This window comes from Rhopalosiphum padi, chromosome 2 (genome assembly GCF_020882245.1).
Source record: "Rhopalosiphum padi isolate XX-2018 chromosome 2, ASM2088224v1, whole genome shotgun sequence".
NCBI classification, from domain to species: domain Eukaryota; kingdom Metazoa; phylum Arthropoda; class Insecta; order Hemiptera; family Aphididae; genus Rhopalosiphum; species Rhopalosiphum padi.
Window position 1 is genome coordinate 90,184,931 of NC_083598.1, and position 19,725 is coordinate 90,204,655.

General features: G+C 28.1%; 3 protein-coding genes across 4 annotated transcripts; 1 reads left to right on the forward strand and 2 right to left on the reverse strand.

Moving 5' to 3' along the window:
• Positions 1-1,174: 1,174 nt before the first annotated feature.
• On the reverse strand, positions 1,175-8,019 carry LOC132920655 (coatomer subunit beta'). Of its 2 annotated transcripts, XR_009660755.1 has the most exons (13): positions 7,829-8,019; positions 7,580-7,738; positions 6,602-6,794; positions 6,110-6,457; positions 5,885-6,047; positions 5,115-5,805; positions 4,700-5,038; positions 4,200-4,434; positions 3,770-4,134; positions 3,595-3,709; positions 2,627-2,763; positions 1,771-1,877; positions 1,175-1,380 (listed from the first exon to the last, which is right to left on the reverse strand). XR_009660755.1 is itself a non-coding variant. In XM_060983209.1 (12 exons), exons 1-12 carry the CDS (start codon positions 7,829-7,831, stop codon positions 1,824-1,826), a joined length of 2,802 nt encoding a protein of 933 aa, XP_060839192.1. In that variant the 5' UTR covers positions 7,832-8,019; the 3' UTR covers positions 1,670-1,823. The 2 variants fall into 2 exon arrangements, 1 of the variants encoding a protein (XP_060839192.1); XM_060983209.1 differs by lacking the exon at positions 1,175-1,380 and having other exon boundaries at positions 1,670-1,877.
• A 1,674-nt stretch (positions 8,020-9,693) lies between these two features.
• On the forward strand, positions 9,694-18,528 carry LOC132920345 (coiled-coil domain-containing protein 50). The gene is made up of 8 exons (XM_060982656.1): positions 9,694-10,052; positions 16,203-16,265; positions 16,338-16,467; positions 16,908-17,054; positions 17,130-17,238; positions 17,470-17,586; positions 17,641-17,824; positions 17,883-18,528. Exons 1-8 carry the CDS (start codon positions 9,896-9,898, stop codon positions 18,026-18,028), a joined length of 1,053 nt encoding a protein of 350 aa, XP_060838639.1. The 5' UTR covers positions 9,694-9,895; the 3' UTR covers positions 18,029-18,528.
• On the reverse strand, positions 11,598-12,679 carry LOC132920346 (large ribosomal subunit protein uL10m). The gene is made up of 2 exons (XM_060982657.1): positions 12,571-12,679; positions 11,598-12,502 (listed from the first exon to the last, which is right to left on the reverse strand). The coding sequence occupies exon 2, from the start codon at positions 12,468-12,470 to the stop codon at positions 11,706-11,708; it is 765 nt and encodes a 254-aa protein (XP_060838640.1). The 5' UTR covers positions 12,471-12,502; positions 12,571-12,679; the 3' UTR covers positions 11,598-11,705.
• Positions 18,529-19,725: the final 1,197 nt, after the last annotated feature.

Here is a 19,725-nt window from a genome sequence, read left to right on the forward strand (position 1 = left end):
GCTACAATCTACTACCTACATATTTATAAGATGATTCGAATCGGTGATTTTATTAAGGGGTCGTGTATAGGCAATTTTACGTTTAAAAGCAGTAGATAATATTATGTTCGACGTTCGTAATCTGTTGTACAGTCTCGAGATATTTGAGTTTGGCTACGTGGGTGTGGGCCAAGAAACGTGCGTTATGGCCGTTTTGACTACGTAGGCATATACGTAAATTCACTTAACTCCAATTACGCACAATATGTTTTTAAAAAACTGTTACGCGAAACCAGTAATATTTTATTACGTACCACTTTTTTTGGCAATGTTCAAAATACTTTGTCTGTTTTTGTGTTATTCATAGACATTTTTACCTTTTTTTGGTTAATAAATATATGATTTAATCTTTGTTTTTTGGGCAATAATCTTGTTAATTTAATACTAAGTTTAAGTTACTCATTTGGATAAGTTGTTGAATTTCAAAATATTTAAAATATAGTCATAATATTTTTTTATAAGCGTTTAAAGTTCAAATTTTTATAATACTATTAATACTCTACACATCACCAAAATTTGATTATTGTTTTATAAATAAATATTATAAACAGTTAAAAGAGCGTTATTCATGCGTAAAATAACAATTTCAAATCAGATGATTTAAGTTTTTGGAAGTTATTCAAAAAGTATTAGTAGTAAATATCTAAAACATTAAGACGTACTTAATGAAATGTTGCATTTTATCTATTCTAAAACCTGATGACTGACACAAAAATAAAAGAACATTAATATTGTGTTATAAATGAAAACTTTTTCTAAAAAACATTATTTCGTAAATTAATTCTATATGGCAGGATTTAATCTCCTCGTTATTGCTTACCCCCAAGATAACAAGTATTATTGGGTATAAACAGACAATAAACCAAACCAAACAAACTAAAATATTCATATGTTAAATTGGATTTTTTATTTTTATTTCCTAAATAGTTATATCTCAAATAATATTTTATATTATTTTTGTGGGTTTGGATAAAAAGTATTTTCATAAAACACTGTTGGAAAAAGGATTCAAGATAATTTTTTTGTATTTCATACATTTAATAACAAATAAATATGTAAATGACTATATTTTGATAAATTCAAACTAGTTTTTTTCATATAAGACTATATTATAATATAATAAAAATATGTAAAATAAAAACAAATATTGAAATATATTTTCACGCTATGAACACACAATTATAGTAAGTATGTAACAGTATAATTATATAATATAAAATAGTAAACACTTATTTATATTATATTAAGTTAGAGATTATATAATATTTTATTATTGTGCAAATACTCTTGGTGTCAACAATTTTGAGATTTAATACTGTACAAGAAATTAAATGCATTGACCTGAAATTCCAAATAATAAACAGGTACTAAACATATTATAATTATAAAATGCATTTTGAGTATTTCAAGCTCAAAAAAAAAAAATGCGAAGATGATAAGTAATATAATTAACTAATATGCCATTTTTAGAATTATTTATTAATCAAAACAAAAATAATAATTAAAATAGAAGAAATTGTGTCTGGTTTATTATAATTTTAAACCTTAATTTAATATTACTACAACACAAATACAACAAATGGAATGAAGGGACATGTTTTTGTGTAAAAATAAATCATAAATTAGAATATAATAAAAACAAAGATAATAATATAATTTTCATTTAAAATATAGTAGTATTTTTACAATTAAAAGCCATTGCATTATTAATTTATTGAGGCTTATACTCACCAAACATAATATCCAAGAATATTACAAACATATTATATTATATATTTATTTATTCAAGCATAATCGTCATCATCGTCATCGGATAATTCTGCATCAATATTAATGCCCTAAAAATATAAAAATAAAAATATTTAACAATATTATTATTTTGATTCTCAGTTTAGAAAATTAGATATATACAATTATTAGACGTATAGTAAAGTAGAAACTGAAAAAAAGATACCACAGATTAAGATTTCAACTAAAACCTTAAATTATAGTAATGACAACATATCATTGAAAAAAGTAATAAAAAAATTAAAAACAAAAAATTATCTTTCATGATTTCACATTTCAGAAATAAGTATTCTTATTAAAATATAAAATGTGTTGTACAATTTATCATAATTATAGGAAAAGCTATTCAAATTGTACAATTTCTTAGCTCTATTTTCTCAAATGAAGAATACAAGGAACTTTTATTTTTAGAATTCTACATTAGTAATACCATTGATTATAATCAATGGTAATACTCAACAAAAATTAGTATAAATGTGGCTATTAATACAAACAATTAAAATAATTATTATTTATTTAAATGTAATCTATAATCAGTTAATCAAATTTGATTTATAAAATGTAATTTTAATATTTGGAGAATAAAATATCTTGTAGTTAATTTTTATATTATAGTACAGTTGACTTTTAGTAACTATAACTATAGATCTCTAAAAAATAATAATATATCTAAAAATTATTCAAATATTTATGATTTTTGTTAACTTTAAGTTCTCAACAGTTCAAATTGCATCATTTATCATTAGCTTTTAGTTACCAAGATAACTATTTATATATTAGATTAGATATAGTGTGTTACCGTTGATCCTATATCATCCAAGTTCATATTTTCTAGCTCTTCTTCTAATTCTTTATCTACATCTTCAAAATCATCCACTATTTTTGTAGGAATTAATGGCGGCGGTAAAATTACATCCTCTTGTTTCTTCTCTACATCTAAAAATTCAAAACAATTAAATAATGTAATATAATAATTTAAAACTGCCTAACCCAACCAAAATACGAAGGAGTATGGCAAGATGTGGAAAAATTTAAAGTTAAAAAAAGTTGAAATTCAACATTCAAGATGTGGCATCTACACATTTAAAAATAATGTAATTTGTTTTTAACGGGTTTCAACCAAACATATAATGTGATATGTAGTAACTGATCTAGGGGGTTTGACAGTATTAAGTGGCTCAGTCTACAAACACAAGAATTGTTCAATCTTAACTTGAATAGAATGTATATATCAGAGCAAGTTTTGTGGTTTATTTTTTAATATTTATAAATAATGTAGGTTATGATTCTTGCAATCTTTGACCTACAAACCTACAATGTAGAAAATTTGTATTTCTTAGCTTTAATGTTAGAGCGAATTGATCTTTTACTAAACATATAAGTAAGAATATTTACTAGGTTTGTACACTAGTTTCTTACAATATTTTAATATTTAAGCAAATTATAACTTATATTAATACTCTAATAGTACTGAAATATTTTTATCCATCCATAACTCCCTTAAAAATTGAATCTTAAAAAAAAAAATGAACAAATAAATAAAGATAATATTCTTATCTATAAGCTTAATAATAGAACAAATCACACTAATATTGAAGCTAATACAAAATTAATTCTATTTAAATATAACCTTCCTCCTTTAATGTTATCGTGGTATTTAATATTTATTAGTTATTAATATATTGTAGTATAATGAAAATATAAAATGATTATTATTTTTCTGATCATAGAATAATAATAAAAAATAAACAAATAACTGTTACATACAACTGGCTTGTAAAACTTCGGCTTTAATGTTAGCAATTTGTTCATTTAAACTAAAACTGGGTTCTTTAGTTTCAGCTGCTTTCATTTCTTCTAAACAATTTCTTTCGTGATTCAACTAAAAATAAATATAGGAATATAGTAAAGAATAAATTATGTTAACAATTAATTAACTTACTGGAGTATTAGCATAAGCAGCAGCTGGTAATTGCCTTTTCCTTTCAGCTTGTAAATAAACTTCTGTTTTTAATGATTCCTGGTAGTTAGGGAATAAGTTTTCATATTCATCTGGATTTGCTAATGACTCACTAGCTTTTATATTAGTTTTGCTTAATGAATCTTTCCACAATCCAACAACATATGACATTTTGCTTGGTAAATATGATCGAGCAAAAAATGCTGCTTCTGGCAACCTATCAGTTTCTATTAATAATTGTAAACATTTGTCTAAATCACCCAATAGTAAATAAGACAGAAATGATATATTATTTTTGCCATTTGAATTTGTACTTTCAGCTAATTTTTTTACCATTTCACTATTCCCTAGATAAATAAATAGATTAAAATTAATTGAATATAATATAGGAACAATCAATGCTAATATATACCAGAAGATGTAGCTAACAAAAGTAATCCACCATAATCTTGAGCCTGATGGAGACATTCTTGTGCTAATTCAAGATCAGCTTGTGCGGTAGCTAATTCAGAGAGTTGTCTCCATTTTTGAGGACTAGATGCTTCTTTTGCAAGTAAATGTGCTTTAGCTAAGTCTTGTAATTGGATTGCCAATTCAAATTTATGCTCAACATCTGTTGATACTGATAATGCTTGTTTCTTATAACCCTGTGAGATATTATAATTAAGTAATTATAGTTGAGTTATTACACAAATACATGTTAAAGGATAATGAAAACATTAATTGGGTAATATAGTTTACTTAAGTAGTTTGGGTAATAGCATTAAAAAGTTATTTGGTTATTTTTTTACATTGTTAAGTAACTTAATAAGTAATAATAATCATTTGTGGTTGAATATTGAAATAAAAATAATTAACTTTAATATTTTTATGCTTAAAAAACCAAGGTCAATCATTAAACATTTATATTACCTGTTTTTCTAAGAAATGAGCCACTCGGGTTCTATATTGGGATGGTACTGATGGTAATATGCGATCAGCAATTTCAAAATCTTTCCTCATGACTGCAGTTTGGTATTCCAATACTGATAAAAGAAGGCTATAAGAAACAATGTTAAGTTCTTTATCGCCTAAGTAGAGTCGATTTTCTTTAGCAACGTATCCTAAGAGATACATTGTACGATCAAGATGAGACACAGTAACAATTTCTCCACCAACATAATAATTGATACGATTTACTCCATTGGTGTAAATAAAGCAATCACCAACCCATAGACCAGTTTTCACAACTTCTTGAACTTCTCCTAAAATCTAAAATGTAATTTATGGTTAATAATAAACAAATGATTTAAATATTTTTAAGATTTAAGTAATTTTGTTAACTAACCTCAAAAGCATCTTCAAGACCATCAGGACTAGCAGCTTCATAATTTGACGCTCTTGCAGCACTAAGTACATTGACGTCAAAACGTAATATAAAGTATGCTTCATCAGTAGCAAGACACACTAATTCTCCAGATTCTGACCAAAATACATGTTTAGGTTGAGTCTCAATTCTTCGTACTAAGTTACCATTTTCCCAATCATATAGAGCCAACCCAGTAACAGATTTTACACCTAACAAATAACCTCCAAAAATACCATCGGCTCCGCCTTCTGGTTTAAAAGACTTTTTTTCTTTAAAATTCTTAAAGACTTTGATTGTAGAAGAATTTTCTCTTATTGCATACTCAGAGTCAGAAGACCATACAAAATCTTGAGCTGAGCCAAATGCTTTATTACGTAAAGCCATTGATGTATATATAATATACTCTCCATCACCACATACTACTAAAAATCTACCATTTGGATTATGAGATATTGATTGTGGATAAATTTCACAGCTACCCATATCTTTAACTTGTATGGGCAAACGTTCACCATCTTTGATTTCAGTTCCTTCTGCTTGAAGCATTGCTTTAAGATTAGCCTGTTGAATTTCACTATGACGTGCCCAAACAATTTTACCACCATGAACATCCATTGACATAGCTGGTTCTTCACGACCAACTTTAACCATAATACTACCTTCATCATAACTAAAAAAGTCATAAATTATAATAACCATTTTGAGTTTTAATTTATAATAGAATTTATAAGTTTAAATTATATTCTTACCCTAAAGCCACATTATTAGATCCGCGTAAGCAACAGATTGTCCATACACGTTCTAATCCATAATTTAATGATGATTCTAAACGATAAGTACCAGAATGCCAAATTCTGACTGTACCATCTTCTGAACCAGTTAAAACAATTGGAAGTTCTGGATGGAAACAAACTAAAGAGACAAATATTTTTGGATTAGAACAATTTAATAAACAGTCATTAGAATTGTATTACCAGCAGAAATATTTTGAGCATGGCCTTCTAATGTTTGAACACATGTTTTGTTTTGGTAATCCCAAATTTTAACAAGTCTGTCATCAGCACCAGATATTAAATAAGGCTTATCTCCAGCATGATAATAGTCAACACAATTCACTCCTTTTTCGTGTCCTTCTAACGTAAAATTTGGTGTTGAAGAACCAAGTTGCCATACTTTAACAGTTCGATCTAACGAAGCACTGGCAAAAGTATTGTTATCTTTAGGGTTAATCATAATCTGCATCACATAATGTGTATGTCCCTCAAAAACTTGTTGACATGCCCATTGTTTTTCCCAATTCCAAAGCTTTATCAACATATCATCTATAAATCATACAACAATTTAATGCAAAACAATTTCTTCTACACATAATAGGTAGAATGCATTTTCCTTTGATAGCTTTATGGGCTATATGCAAGAAAGTAACAGTCCACCTACACAGAGTGTATCAAACATTTAATACTTACCACTACTTGTAAGTATAAAAGGTTGTGAAGGATGAACAGCAATGCTTCGTAAATAATCAGAATGTGCATCTAGTTGATGAACACGTTCCAAAGTATTATAGTTGATAACACGCAATTGCATATCATCTGAACCAGTAACAATCCAATTTTTTCGAGCAACAAATCTAGCTGCTCTTACAGGTAGTTCACATACCTAATATAAAATATTATAAATATCAACAATTTATTATCTACAATTATGTATACACATATATATATATATGTATAAACATAAAAGATGTATTCACATTAAATATAGGCCAAACAAATTCCTATTTCTATATCTATGTGACAACTACAAAAGTAAATATAAAATATTTCACTTTAGTTAAATAATAAATTTTATAAAAAAGTAAATTGTCAATACTTATAAAAATAATTAATTTGTATTTTTCTATTTAAAATTGGTTCTTTGATTTAAAGTTATTACCGATATATTTAAAATAGTTATTATTAAAAAAAAATAAATCAAAATTACAAATTAATACATTTTTATTAATATAGTAATTAACAATTAATATACGAGTTTAAACATGTCATGATTTACTGTGCATATAAAAATAAGTAAAAAGAAATATAAACTATAATTAATAACTAAGTAATTAAAACAATTACATTTAATTAAAATAATCAAATGACAAATATAAATTTGTATTTTTTTTTTTTTGTCAAATTTGTATGATAGGAAATGGATCACTATATTAAGTTATAATATTTAACTGAAAGTTATGAATGCAATTCAAACATAAATATATGTATGAGAAAATTAATTTAAAATAATAATACCTATATAGACACATTCTATGTGACGACATCAACTGTATATCTAAATACTAAGAATTTTCATTTAATATAAAAATAAGCTTATTATTGGTTGCAAGTGTTATAATATCATTAAAGTATTATGAGAAATATCATTTAATTAATGTGTAGGTTTACTTCATATGATTTAATGAGTGTAGCTGTTTCATGGTTCCATATATGAACAGTGCCGTTGTATAAAGATGCCAACATCCATGGCTCTTTGGGATGAAGGTCGACACACTTGACACGATCCGACCGAGCAGTCAACTTACGCTTGATGTCTAAACGTAAAGGCTGGAAAATACCAAACGATTAACACAATGCTCTGGAAAGTCTTAAATATGCTGTAGTCGTATCCCAGACAGTTGTAGTAGGCACACTCACCATTTTTAAGGTTTTACAATTAAAGCCTTAGAATATCCACTGTATCGAGTATTCGTATGAATTATTTGATCGTTCAAGGAATAACATGTACGAGTTCAAAATATTAAAATTATTATTTATTATCTGTATTCGTGTAACGAGTGTGTGTGGATGCAGAATGTTGTCGTCGGCAGCAAGTACAGTGGTCTTATCAGTATAGTTATCAACGTCGACCGATGACGACGGACGTGTACACAAGCAGTCGTGCCAAAATTTAAATCATAAACACTGTATATGATCGAAGTGCTGATCAAATGCTGTACATTGGAACACTTTGTTCTACCAAATATTGTACCAGTCAAATTTTTCAAATATTAAATAAATATTTAAAATGTTTATTATATATTTGATCTGTAAAATACCTATTTATAAAGGTATATATAATATGTATATTTAGTTAAAATAAAAAACTTCGTGTTTCGTTGATTTCTAATTTAAGCATTTTGAGTTTAAACATAAAATATTATAATAATAACAAAATCACAGAACTCAGAGAAGTCATTCTGCATCAACTCTTGTTTAGTAGATGTCGTGTGTACTCTATATTGTCATCGATAGAGTAGGTCACTGACGTCCCGAGTCCACAAAATATAAATAATATAAGTTGAATCGATAAAGAAGATAGGTAAATCTTTATTATACCATAAACTACCATTAAAGATTAAACCGTACTATTCAAATATCATCTTTAATAACTGTAGTATAGTTTAATATATAAATAAATAGAATATTCTAGTTCTATTCTAGTTTTCATGGTTTATACCCTGGTGTTGTTATTTTCTTACTGGTACGTAGCGAGTACATTATTTTTCGGAACAAATATTTCACGGTCCTATATATTTTTAGTGAAATGTGTAGTTATGGTCTTATGGACCATACGTTTTGTAATTGTGAGACAGGTTCAAGATGTGTTTTATTTTTATGCCAGTATAGCATAAAGCACAATTACTTTTTAAATCAAATCACATAAGTCAATAAGTGTAAGTAGACAAAAATGACGGAAAACGAATTTTATTTTAAATAAAAAATGAATATAATGCACTGCTTATTAAGTTATATTTCAAATTAAATTTATTCCAAATTTCCAATTCGCTTGTTTCCATCAATATCTTCTATTTGGTCCGGAAAATATTTCTCCCAGTAACCACTTTTTCCACAAAACGTTTGTTCTAATGGTAATTTGTACCAAACTTCGGAAGCTGATGAATTATGAATGAGTATAAGCCTGCGGCGTGCAACAGGTTTCATCAACAAATAAAATGTTTACCTATAATCGGTTATTTGATTATTGCATATTATTATTTTTATAATGTATGTATTATGGTAAATTTATTTTTCGTAATATTATCTAGATTTATTATGGTTGCCCATCAGTTGTCAGTTGTGTACTTATAGTAATGACTATACTTAGAAGTACTAACAAACTATACAACACGGTCACTAAGGAACGAAACATAACACTAAAACAGGCTTATTTACATTTAACAGACATACTATTCTGTTAATGTATGTCTACGGGACAATACTTGTATGAAATCATAGACCAATTATTTACCTATAGTTTATCGGTCTACACGTGAAATACTCGACAATATATTTATAAAATAATATTACACAAAAAATACTTTGCGGACTGTCATTGTCCAGCGGTTGTCGTCGTAGCCTACAACGCGACGATCGCCACACTAGTTATAATATAGTAATATTAATATACATAGTTGGACTACGTATGTAGTACATTGATGTTTATACACTGGTCACTGACCAACGAGAAAAACTTGGTAGTAGGAGGTGTCGGTGGCGCGTCACAGTCTGGTACCACGATCGCGACGGTAGACAACCAGTATCACCATTAACCATTCGTCACTGACGGAGCAACAGCAGCTAAGAACAGTGAGAACGCGTCGTCGTCGTCAGAGCGTTCGTCCGCCGACGGTCGCGACTGCCTCTGTCTCCCGCGACAATCATTCATTGCACACTGGTGTTTTTGTGCGTGTGTAGCCATCGACAAAGACAAAATGGTTTCCGATGCCACCAGAGAATATTGTGCCGTGTCGCGACGCTGATTGTCGGCCGGATATGCATTGTCAGTTTGGATTTGGCGGCGTCGGATCCATGGGTGACAACGTTAGGAAGAAGAAGGCCACCAGCGACACGTTGCCCAAACCCGGAAAGGTCAACTCTGGTACTATACTATTATTATTATTATTATTGTTTACAAATGTATACAATGTTTACATATTATATTCTGACTATTCTGAGTGGAGCGATTACTGTATTTGTATTTGCTGATGTTTATATACGTAGTAGTTTGTTTATTCATACGCTCGAAATGTAGGCCGAAGTTCTCCGTCCTCTTGTGTATGTAATCCTGTAAATATCCCGAATTCGTTGGAGAAAGAAAGTGGTTGTTGTGTTTTGGGTCACTTTCACTGCAGTGTCGTGGTGTTCGATTAGCCCGGGGTGTTGTAACACATTTGCATGACTGCATACCGCTCGGTAGTCATTGTTAAGTATGGGCAGGGGCATGATTTCGTTTCAGTGCAATCGCATAAATATTGTGACTATTGTTTTTCAATTTAACTGCATTCTATATGGTTTTGGTGCATTTCTGGTCACGTTTGGTGATTAAATTGTATTGGTATTTTTTCGTGAAATGAGAAGTATTAGTGATTAATTAATCAAATTTGTTAAGTCCATTTTTTTAAATTTTAATTTTTAGTATCTGTGATAACAATCTGACTCATTATCTTTTAAAAAAATGTTATATTTATTTAATAGCTATGTCAAATCAATTATATCTAAGGAAAATATAATTTTGGATATAGTTTTGTAAGCAATTTACTGATTATCAATAAAAGTATATAAAATTATCGTTTTGTGTTTAGGTAGAAAGAGCTTACATAATATAGAGAAGCACTATCAAAACAGTTCCCCTATTGTTATTGATTCTCAACATAAAAAGATATATACCCACATACCAAAAAATGTATTACTGCCATATAAAGAGTAAAATTAATTTAATAAATTAACTATTAAACATAATAATAATATATATTGTTTAATTATTACATAATGTATAAAATTTAAAGTTTGATAAAATCAGAATTTATAGTGAGTAAAGAGGGAAAATTCTTCATATTAGAAGTACTTTCTTTTTTTAAGTCGGGTTATTGATATTTAATAAAACATCTAATTAATGAATTAATTCAATGGTTCACTAGTCTAAAATTGAACAAGATATTAAATAATGTTTAAGGAACTATTAGCTCACTAATGATTCATTAAATATTTAGTAATTGGTTGTAATAATACCACTTAAGGTAGCCAGATCGCCTATTTAATTAATATGGAATTGTCTTATTTTTAAACTTTTTGTTCAGCTAACACAACTATTCAATTTGAGACATCAAAATATTCTGTTTTCCAAAAAAATATCCCACGTTTTTTTTTTGATATATCATTATATATTTATAACATCTCAAAATGTTCTAATAACAAAGAATTGTTTTAAAAATAAACCTTTAGATATCCCAAAATATTTAACAAATGAAATAAGTTTTTTATTGTGTTTCTACATAAAATAATTTTTATTATTATATACATATTATGTTCTATAAAATGTTTTTATTGAATCCGTTACACCTTAAATCAAGCTTAATTTGTTTCTAATTATAAGTACACTAAATTATTATTAGTCATCACTGTAGTTATAAAATAAACATTAGTATTCATTTAATACAAATATTTTATTGAAAATTAAAATGATAAATTATCTATAAAACGAATGTTGTAACAAAAACAATTTGCTTTTTACAAAGTTTATTTCGATATTAAGTTAGTCTGATTCTTCTGTGGACTTTTTTTCTGTATTAACATCTAATGACTGTCCATATTGTTCCAAATATCGAACCATTGTCAACTGTGTTTGTCCTATAGTCTGCAAACACCTATTGTTTACTTGTTGTATTACACCAATCAGTGCTGCTCTGGCGTTATCAATATTTACTAGATTTCCATATTCTACAGTTTGGTTTTTGCTTAACAATTTTCCATCAACTATGGATGCTAATAAAATTAAATGAGGCATCTTCTTTATAATTTTTAATAATTTAGGTACCTGTGATGTGCTACTGAATACTATTGAGCTGTGCGATTGAAATAAATCCAACACTACAGCATAATTTGTTTCTGCTAAAGCTAGTTTTAAAGTGCTTTTACCATACACAACTTGGTCCATACCAGCCATTTTAAAAGTTTTTCTAGTTTTGAAGTCAATTTCCCCCTTTACAGGATTTTTATGAAATATTGCAACCATTGCGCTCTGTTCAAATAATTCTCTAAGTTCTTTCGCCAAAATATTTTCATATGGATTATTTTCAATTTGTTTAGATGCTTTACTGATCGGCTTAGGACATCTTTCACTCCATGTCATATCTGATGGTTTTGGCCACGGATATTTAGGCTTTGTAATTGTATCAATGACTGCACGGTAATGATCTGGTTTTCTGGGTTTCTGTACATTGACTCTTCGGTATCGAACACTGATGACATTTGGTATAAATCCTCGGCTACAAATAGCTTTAGTTGAACAGTTTAACATGATGTTCCAGGCTCCAAATTATTAATTGTTAACTGTAATGTTTGGTTCAAAATTAAAAATTTCTAAGTATAATATATTAGCACAAAAAAAAGTAAATTACCTATAAAAATTATAATAATCTGTAGTATAATAACAAATCTTTTAAATAATAAATAATAATATAAGGCTTACTAAACTACAGTAGAACGTTAACCTCAATTCGTTCTCATTTTTTATCAATCTCGAAAGCAGTGTTGCCATATGCTATTATAATATTATGCATTATAATATTGTATTTGGGCGTGTCTTATTTGAGTAAGTTAATACTTTTTAGTTTTAAGTTATTTATTCCTATTTTCCTAATATAGTGAAATATATATATATTAAAAAAAAACAATTTAAAAGAATAATATATAGTTAAAAAAATATATTTGGTATGATAACGTATTGATGTGTATTTAATTCTATTTATAATCATTTATTAAAATAGAACATCAGGAATTCGAGAGCAATTAATAAAGACTAAAGAGACTTAACTACATATTATTTAGGCCTAGACTTGGTAGTTGGTACAAGACGCAAGTACTTTACATACCGTAGTGAATTGACATTTATATGAATTGCAATTAAGTATACTTTTTATTAGTCTCTGGATAGTCTGAAGTCTACCAATAAGGTTACACTAAATATTACTGCAAGTGTATTTTTAATGTTTTTCTATTACTTCTATTCTAAAAAAATACAAGTATAATCTTGATAACGATATTTAAAATAATGAATAAATAATAGTTATGTAGGTACCTATTTATTTATTTATAATTAAATTAAATTGATAGATTTATAAATAAATCGTGCTTTTTATATACCTGCCTTAATTTTTTTTACCTTTATTTTACGAAGAAATAATATAAATAATAAATTGTTTATTTACTTGGGTAATAATTTTATTGTTTTGTTTAACAGTGGCGTAGCCAGGATTTTAAAATGGGGGGGGGAATACCCAAAATACTAAAAAAACATAATCATTAATCAACAATTAACAATAACAATAATTAATTTTTATATTAAGTTTATACTGCCGATGAGGGGGCATGGCCGACCTCTCCCTCATGGCTATGCCACTGATGTATAACAATCATCTTAGTTAAAATTTATTATTGATGTTTAATATATTTTTATTTTAGAATCTGAGTATTCCAATTGTCCCTTTCGTTTAAGTATACCTATATTCCTTAGTATTGGAATCGATCAGGTATAATAATTATAAATCTATAAAACATATTATTATAATATATTCTATTAAGTGTTTTATGCCACTGTTTATTATTGAGTTGGCTCCCTCGCTTTTATTCACATTTTTTTTATCCGATATATAAATTTATAAAACAGAATATTTGTTATAGTTTTGTGTGACTGTGACATACATATTATATAAGATATAATAATAATAATGGCTAATGTTTTATCAACTATACTGATACTAACTCTTAAATGCTTAATTTATTATTTTTATAGATTTATAGGTAAATGTAGACTAAACTTGTACACATTTATAGGTTTCATTATCCATTTTAAAAATATTTTAATATAATTTAACTAGTGGTTAGATTTATTTTTCATTTAATTTACCACGACACTCATTGAAGCAAATAATTGGTTTCGTGAAAGTGCTTTAAAGTAAGTTAATTGCATTCATAACCTACTAGGAAAATAGAAAATAATACTTAAATCCATTTGATATATATATTGTACTTATTTCTAATTCATTTATTCAGGTTATTTTTTTGTACGTGAATCAAAAATAGGCAATATAAGCTTTATATTTATGTCGAAGGAATAAGTGCCATAATATTTGTGTTGAGTATTTTAATACTTATTAGTTACTACTACGTATTGTTTGTATTTTGAATATTTAGGTAGTGTATTCTATATTGCTATTTTAAGCATGTGATCTGTTTTATTATCTTATTATTGATTGTTATACACTTATACTTTGTAAAAATATGTATATAAACAATTTTGAGTGGTGAATGTTTAAACTTTAATTATATCATGTAATATGATATTGTATTCACTATTCTATACCCAATGGAAATATATGTGTATTATTAATATTATTATCGATTGAACTAAGAATATCAGCTATCAGAAAACTGTTCATATTGTTATAATGTTCTATAAATTTCATTGAGATTGCATCTAACAAATTCTACTTTTGTTTCGTTTTTCTCCTTGAATAAAAAAAAAACCAAACTGAAAGTAGTTATAGTGGTGGCGGGTCGGATAGTCTGTTCATCGGTCGGGCGCCACAACCGGTGTTCGAGCTGTGCGATTCCCCCAATATAGAGGTGGCTACTGGCTAGCTGGTGTGTCATGCAATGATTCGATCGGAGGGGTTGAATGCGTGGGAGGGGAAATGGTGGACATAGGTAATAATAATTTGCATGCACTATGCACACGTACTTCATATATTATTATTAATATTTTATATTATAAACGTTTGTTATGATAACATGTAGGTACGTAAAATATTTTCATCGTAAAATTTAATCACACGCGTGAGATTGGTTTGTGAAAAAAAAAATGTAATATTATATTTGACCGCCGTCTGCGCGACCGTAGGTCGTAGGTGTAGTTGCACGGTTCGATTAATGTTCCATGGTATACAATTGTGTATGACTCGGACTTCAATAGGCTACAGTTACAGTTGTAGTTCAGGCCTCCGTGTAGCTTAACGACCGATACACCTCTGCAGGCGTCTGCGCGTTCTCTTGAACATCAAATAATCACCGCTTGCCTGTAGATCGTCATTGTTTCTAACATACCTGATTGATTGTTTTATATACGACGACAGAATAATAATAATATTATTATTATTTTATCGTGAAATTCGTTTTCGTAATTTTCATCAAGAGTACCGATGTACATATATTTAAACAAATGTAAATTTCTGTTTTCGAATGCGCGCGACTTTTCGAACCCGTGGAATTTATCCTACTTATTTTTCCCACTGTTCATCTCGAGGGAGAGGGAGAAAGCGCCGCCTTCGCCGCACCCCATTGCCGAAAACCACCTGCCAACCCCAGAGCAACAGGTAGTTTGTCAGTAAACAGCGTATGCACGCATGTGTTACTTGTACGTGCGCTGGAACAATATTATTTGTTATTATTATTTTCTAATATTTTATGATCATGACTGTAGTTATTTTATGTATAATTGTGTAATGACGCTCGACGCCTGTTTTATTCTCGCTGGAAAAATGTTGTTTTAGTCTTATGTTTTATTTTTAAAATTATTTTTTCTATAATAGGTAGTAGAGGTAAATCATATTTTTACTAAAAATATTTTTAAATACAGAGAAACACTTAACTTATTAACCGGTTGGTAAACCTGATACTACTCATACTCACGCACGCACGCATCTATTCATCCAGGCGTGAAACCATTGTGACTTTCCATTACAATGAACCTCATACAGGACCGTTTTTTTCTCGTTATTATTTTCTCACAGTCTATTCACAATCAACAATAGAGGCTGTTGCTGACGCGCTCTTCTCTCTCTGCAGGTACTCATTTCATGGAATGTATTTTAGACTTTTTTTTTGTCGTATATAAGATCGTCGTTTGTTTATGGTATAGTAGTGTCTATAAAGCGGAGTAGGAGGGAGGCCTTGCTGTATCATTATTTTTATTATTAATGGTGAAATGCTTTTTACATTGAATTCTCATTTTAACTGCTTTATTATTTTCCAGTGTGTAAAGAATGGTTGGTCCACGAGGATGGTGCATTGGCGTATCATTTACAAAAGTTGGAAGGTCAGTATACTTGTTGTTATGCATTTTTTTGTTTTATTATCTCCACTTAATATACCTATTATTATTTTACAGTCGACGAGCATTACAGTGGCAATCGTTCACGAAATGCCATCGTTCGACAAGACTTGCCTACAGCCAAGGAGGAACAGGAACGGGAGATACGTGAAGCTGAAGAACGATATGGTGCATTCATTAAAGAACAGTGAGTACTAGTATAGAGTGTAGATGTTTAATTGTATACATAATTTCTAAACCCAAATTTTTTGATTTTTAATATAATCTATAATTAGTCTTTATCTATGCCATTTTCCTTTTTACATTTTTTGTATATTCTAAATATTATTAATAAAAAAATAATACCCATAAAAGTTTGTGTACTATAAAATCTCTATAACAGACTCCCTGTAAGACAGAAATCTTCTTACAATGGAAATTCACAAAAATTTGATTTATTTTAGTTTGATTATAACTCTTTTATAATGGAAAAATCAGTTGGTCTCGAGTTTCAATAAAAGGTGGTTTTACTGTAATATTTTTATATTCAAAAAGTTGTCATGTTAGAATAATAACTTTTGTTTCTTAAATAAAATAATTTACCTATATATATAATTAAGCCGCTTTATTTTATTTATAATTTTTTAGGGAAGAAAGAGATCTCAAAGTTGCTATGGAATTAGCTGAAAAATTAACAAAAAATAAGTATACACATGACATTGGGATTAAGACAAATTCAGCTGGAGGTAGACCTGGGATATTAAAAAAACACTCTCAGCCAGAATCCACTAAAAGGTATTTATTGTATCAAATGTCTAATTTTTTAAAACTGTTGTAATTACATAAATAAATATTGATTTATTTATATAGTTTTACAGTTGAGTCCAATGAATACACTGAGTTTGATATTGATGACATTTTGCATGACATTGACTATGAAGAAGAGGTCAACCGTCAAATTCAAGAACAAAAAGATGCTGTGAGTACTTCCTTTTTGTTCTTTATATTTTTTAAAATAATTATTAGACCCACTGTCATAGCATTTAACGGGTGTAGTCTTTAGTACACGTTAATATTTACAATCGTGACTAGAGTTACACTCGTCAAATTCTAAAGACCTAAGCAACAGTATTTCAATATAATTGATATCTTAGCTTGAATTTACATACAGTATTAATTAAATAAGTAATTATTTATAAATAAATATAAGGAATTGGCCAAGCGACTACAAGAACAAGAAGGACGGCCCATGTCAATTGAAGATAGAGACAGATTAATTGCTATTGAAACACAAGACTGTGAATTGGCTAAGCTTTTACAAGAAAAAGTAAGATTTATATACTTAATTTAAAGAAAGTTCATTAAGTTACAATTTATTTAGGAAAAAGCGCGACTGAGGAGAGCTCGTGAAAAAGCTAAACAAAAAGCATTACTTAAAAAGCAACAACAGATGGAAGAATCATCTGAAGTTGTATCAAGTACTACTCAAGAACCTCTTTCTAATATTGCTATCGCTATTGATCCAACTTATAGTTCAAGAAGAACAGAACTACAAGATATTTCTTGTAAGTGTATTAATTAGTTCTTATTTATTTACCAAAATAATTATGAATTGTTTTATAGGTGCTACTACTACTGCTCTATCTTCATCATTGGACGATGTTCCTCCATACATGCCAATTCAAGGACAACGGCGTAGCAATCATACAGATAAGAAAAAAAAGTCAAAGACTGATGGTGTTGCATCATTTTTTAAAGTATTTAAGTAACTTTTTACGAAAGAAATATAAAATGTGATATTTCTATATTTTAGATTCTCAGCGTAGCAAAGAATGTATTAATTATAGTAAATTCTTTTTTAGTTAATTGTATCTTAAAAATTATTATTAATCAAAACCTGGTATTCCACCAATTTATAAAATTGTGTTCATTGCCCAACTGAACATTTTTTAATCATTTGTGTAAACTGAAATTATGAGTATTTTTAGTTTATTTTTATATTTTACCAATTGTCAATTATATTTTTATCATCTTATAGTTCATTTTATACAGAAATGTATATTTTTTTTATTAAAAATGTTCTTATTGTAATTGTGGAACTAATTATATTAATCTATTGATAATTGTGGTCATGACATATGAAAAGAAAATTGTATGTACAGCGTTTTATTATTTTTATTGTTATACTAATAAAATAAACAATTTTTGTATTATTATATAACAATGTATTGCATAACTAGTAGAATATATAAAATAACCCCTAATCTAACCTGCTTTACGGTTTGTATTTTGTTGACTTTTTGTATATCCCTGATTAAAAGAAATTAATATTTAGATATATTTGGTATTTCAACCCTTACTTATTTTATTTTATTTTTCAATATGTTTGTTTTAAGGTACTAAATATTAAAATTTTTTAAAAAATTGTCGCTCTTTGATTTTGGATGTTAATCAAAAGTTTGGAAAACTTGATTTTTCAAAAACTATGGTGACCTGATGTTGATAAATAAAAAAAACAATTTTAATAATATTAATCTTGATGTTGACTATAAATATGGAAAACAAAATATGTGGGAAATAAAAAGTCTTAAGTAGCATTAAAAGTTTGCAGTTTTGCATTACGGGCTACTGGAATTACCTATGCTAGTTAAAACTTTAAAGTGACAAACGCTGCCATGTTACGTCTTACATATATCTATTATATTATATATTAAAAGTTTGTCCTATAAAACTGTCACAATATAATTGCAATTATATATTTTTAAGAGTATTAACTAAAGTGAGGTCTCCTCCCTTTAGGTGGGCTAAACCCATTTGATGGGAGTTTAAAATGAGACACTTTAAGAGGACGTCTCACCGTTGTCTCCGTCTTACACATGTACGACATAGTACATTTTTGTTCACCAGTTTCAATAGTATGCTTTTAGTGAATTGACCTATTATCAAACTTAGATAAGAACATTATCTGTGTTCTCTTGTTGGCTTTTTACGATATTTTAATTTTTAAGTGAATTATGATTGTTTTTAAATATTTAATAATTTCATACTCATAACTCATCTAAAACTTAAAATATCCTAAAAAGCCAACGAGAGACCACAGATAATGTTCTTACCTAAAAGTTTGATAATATGTCAATTCGCACTAATATTAAAACTAAATGCACACTATTGAAACTGGTGAACGAAAATTTAGTATGTCGTACGTGTGTAAGACAGAGACAACACGTGCGGGTGAGATGTCCTCTTAAACATAGTGAACGACTACTAAAGTACTAATATGTACTCTAGTTTTTAATGCACAGAGTTTAGTTTGGTACCGAGGACCAGAACCTTATCATTTAGAAAGCAAAAAATACTTAATATTTTAATAATAAAATTTAAAATAATTTTTATATCATTGCCTCATTTTAGGCTATGTATGCAACAATGATAGTGGTTATTATGGGATTCTGTTTTGTGATAATTT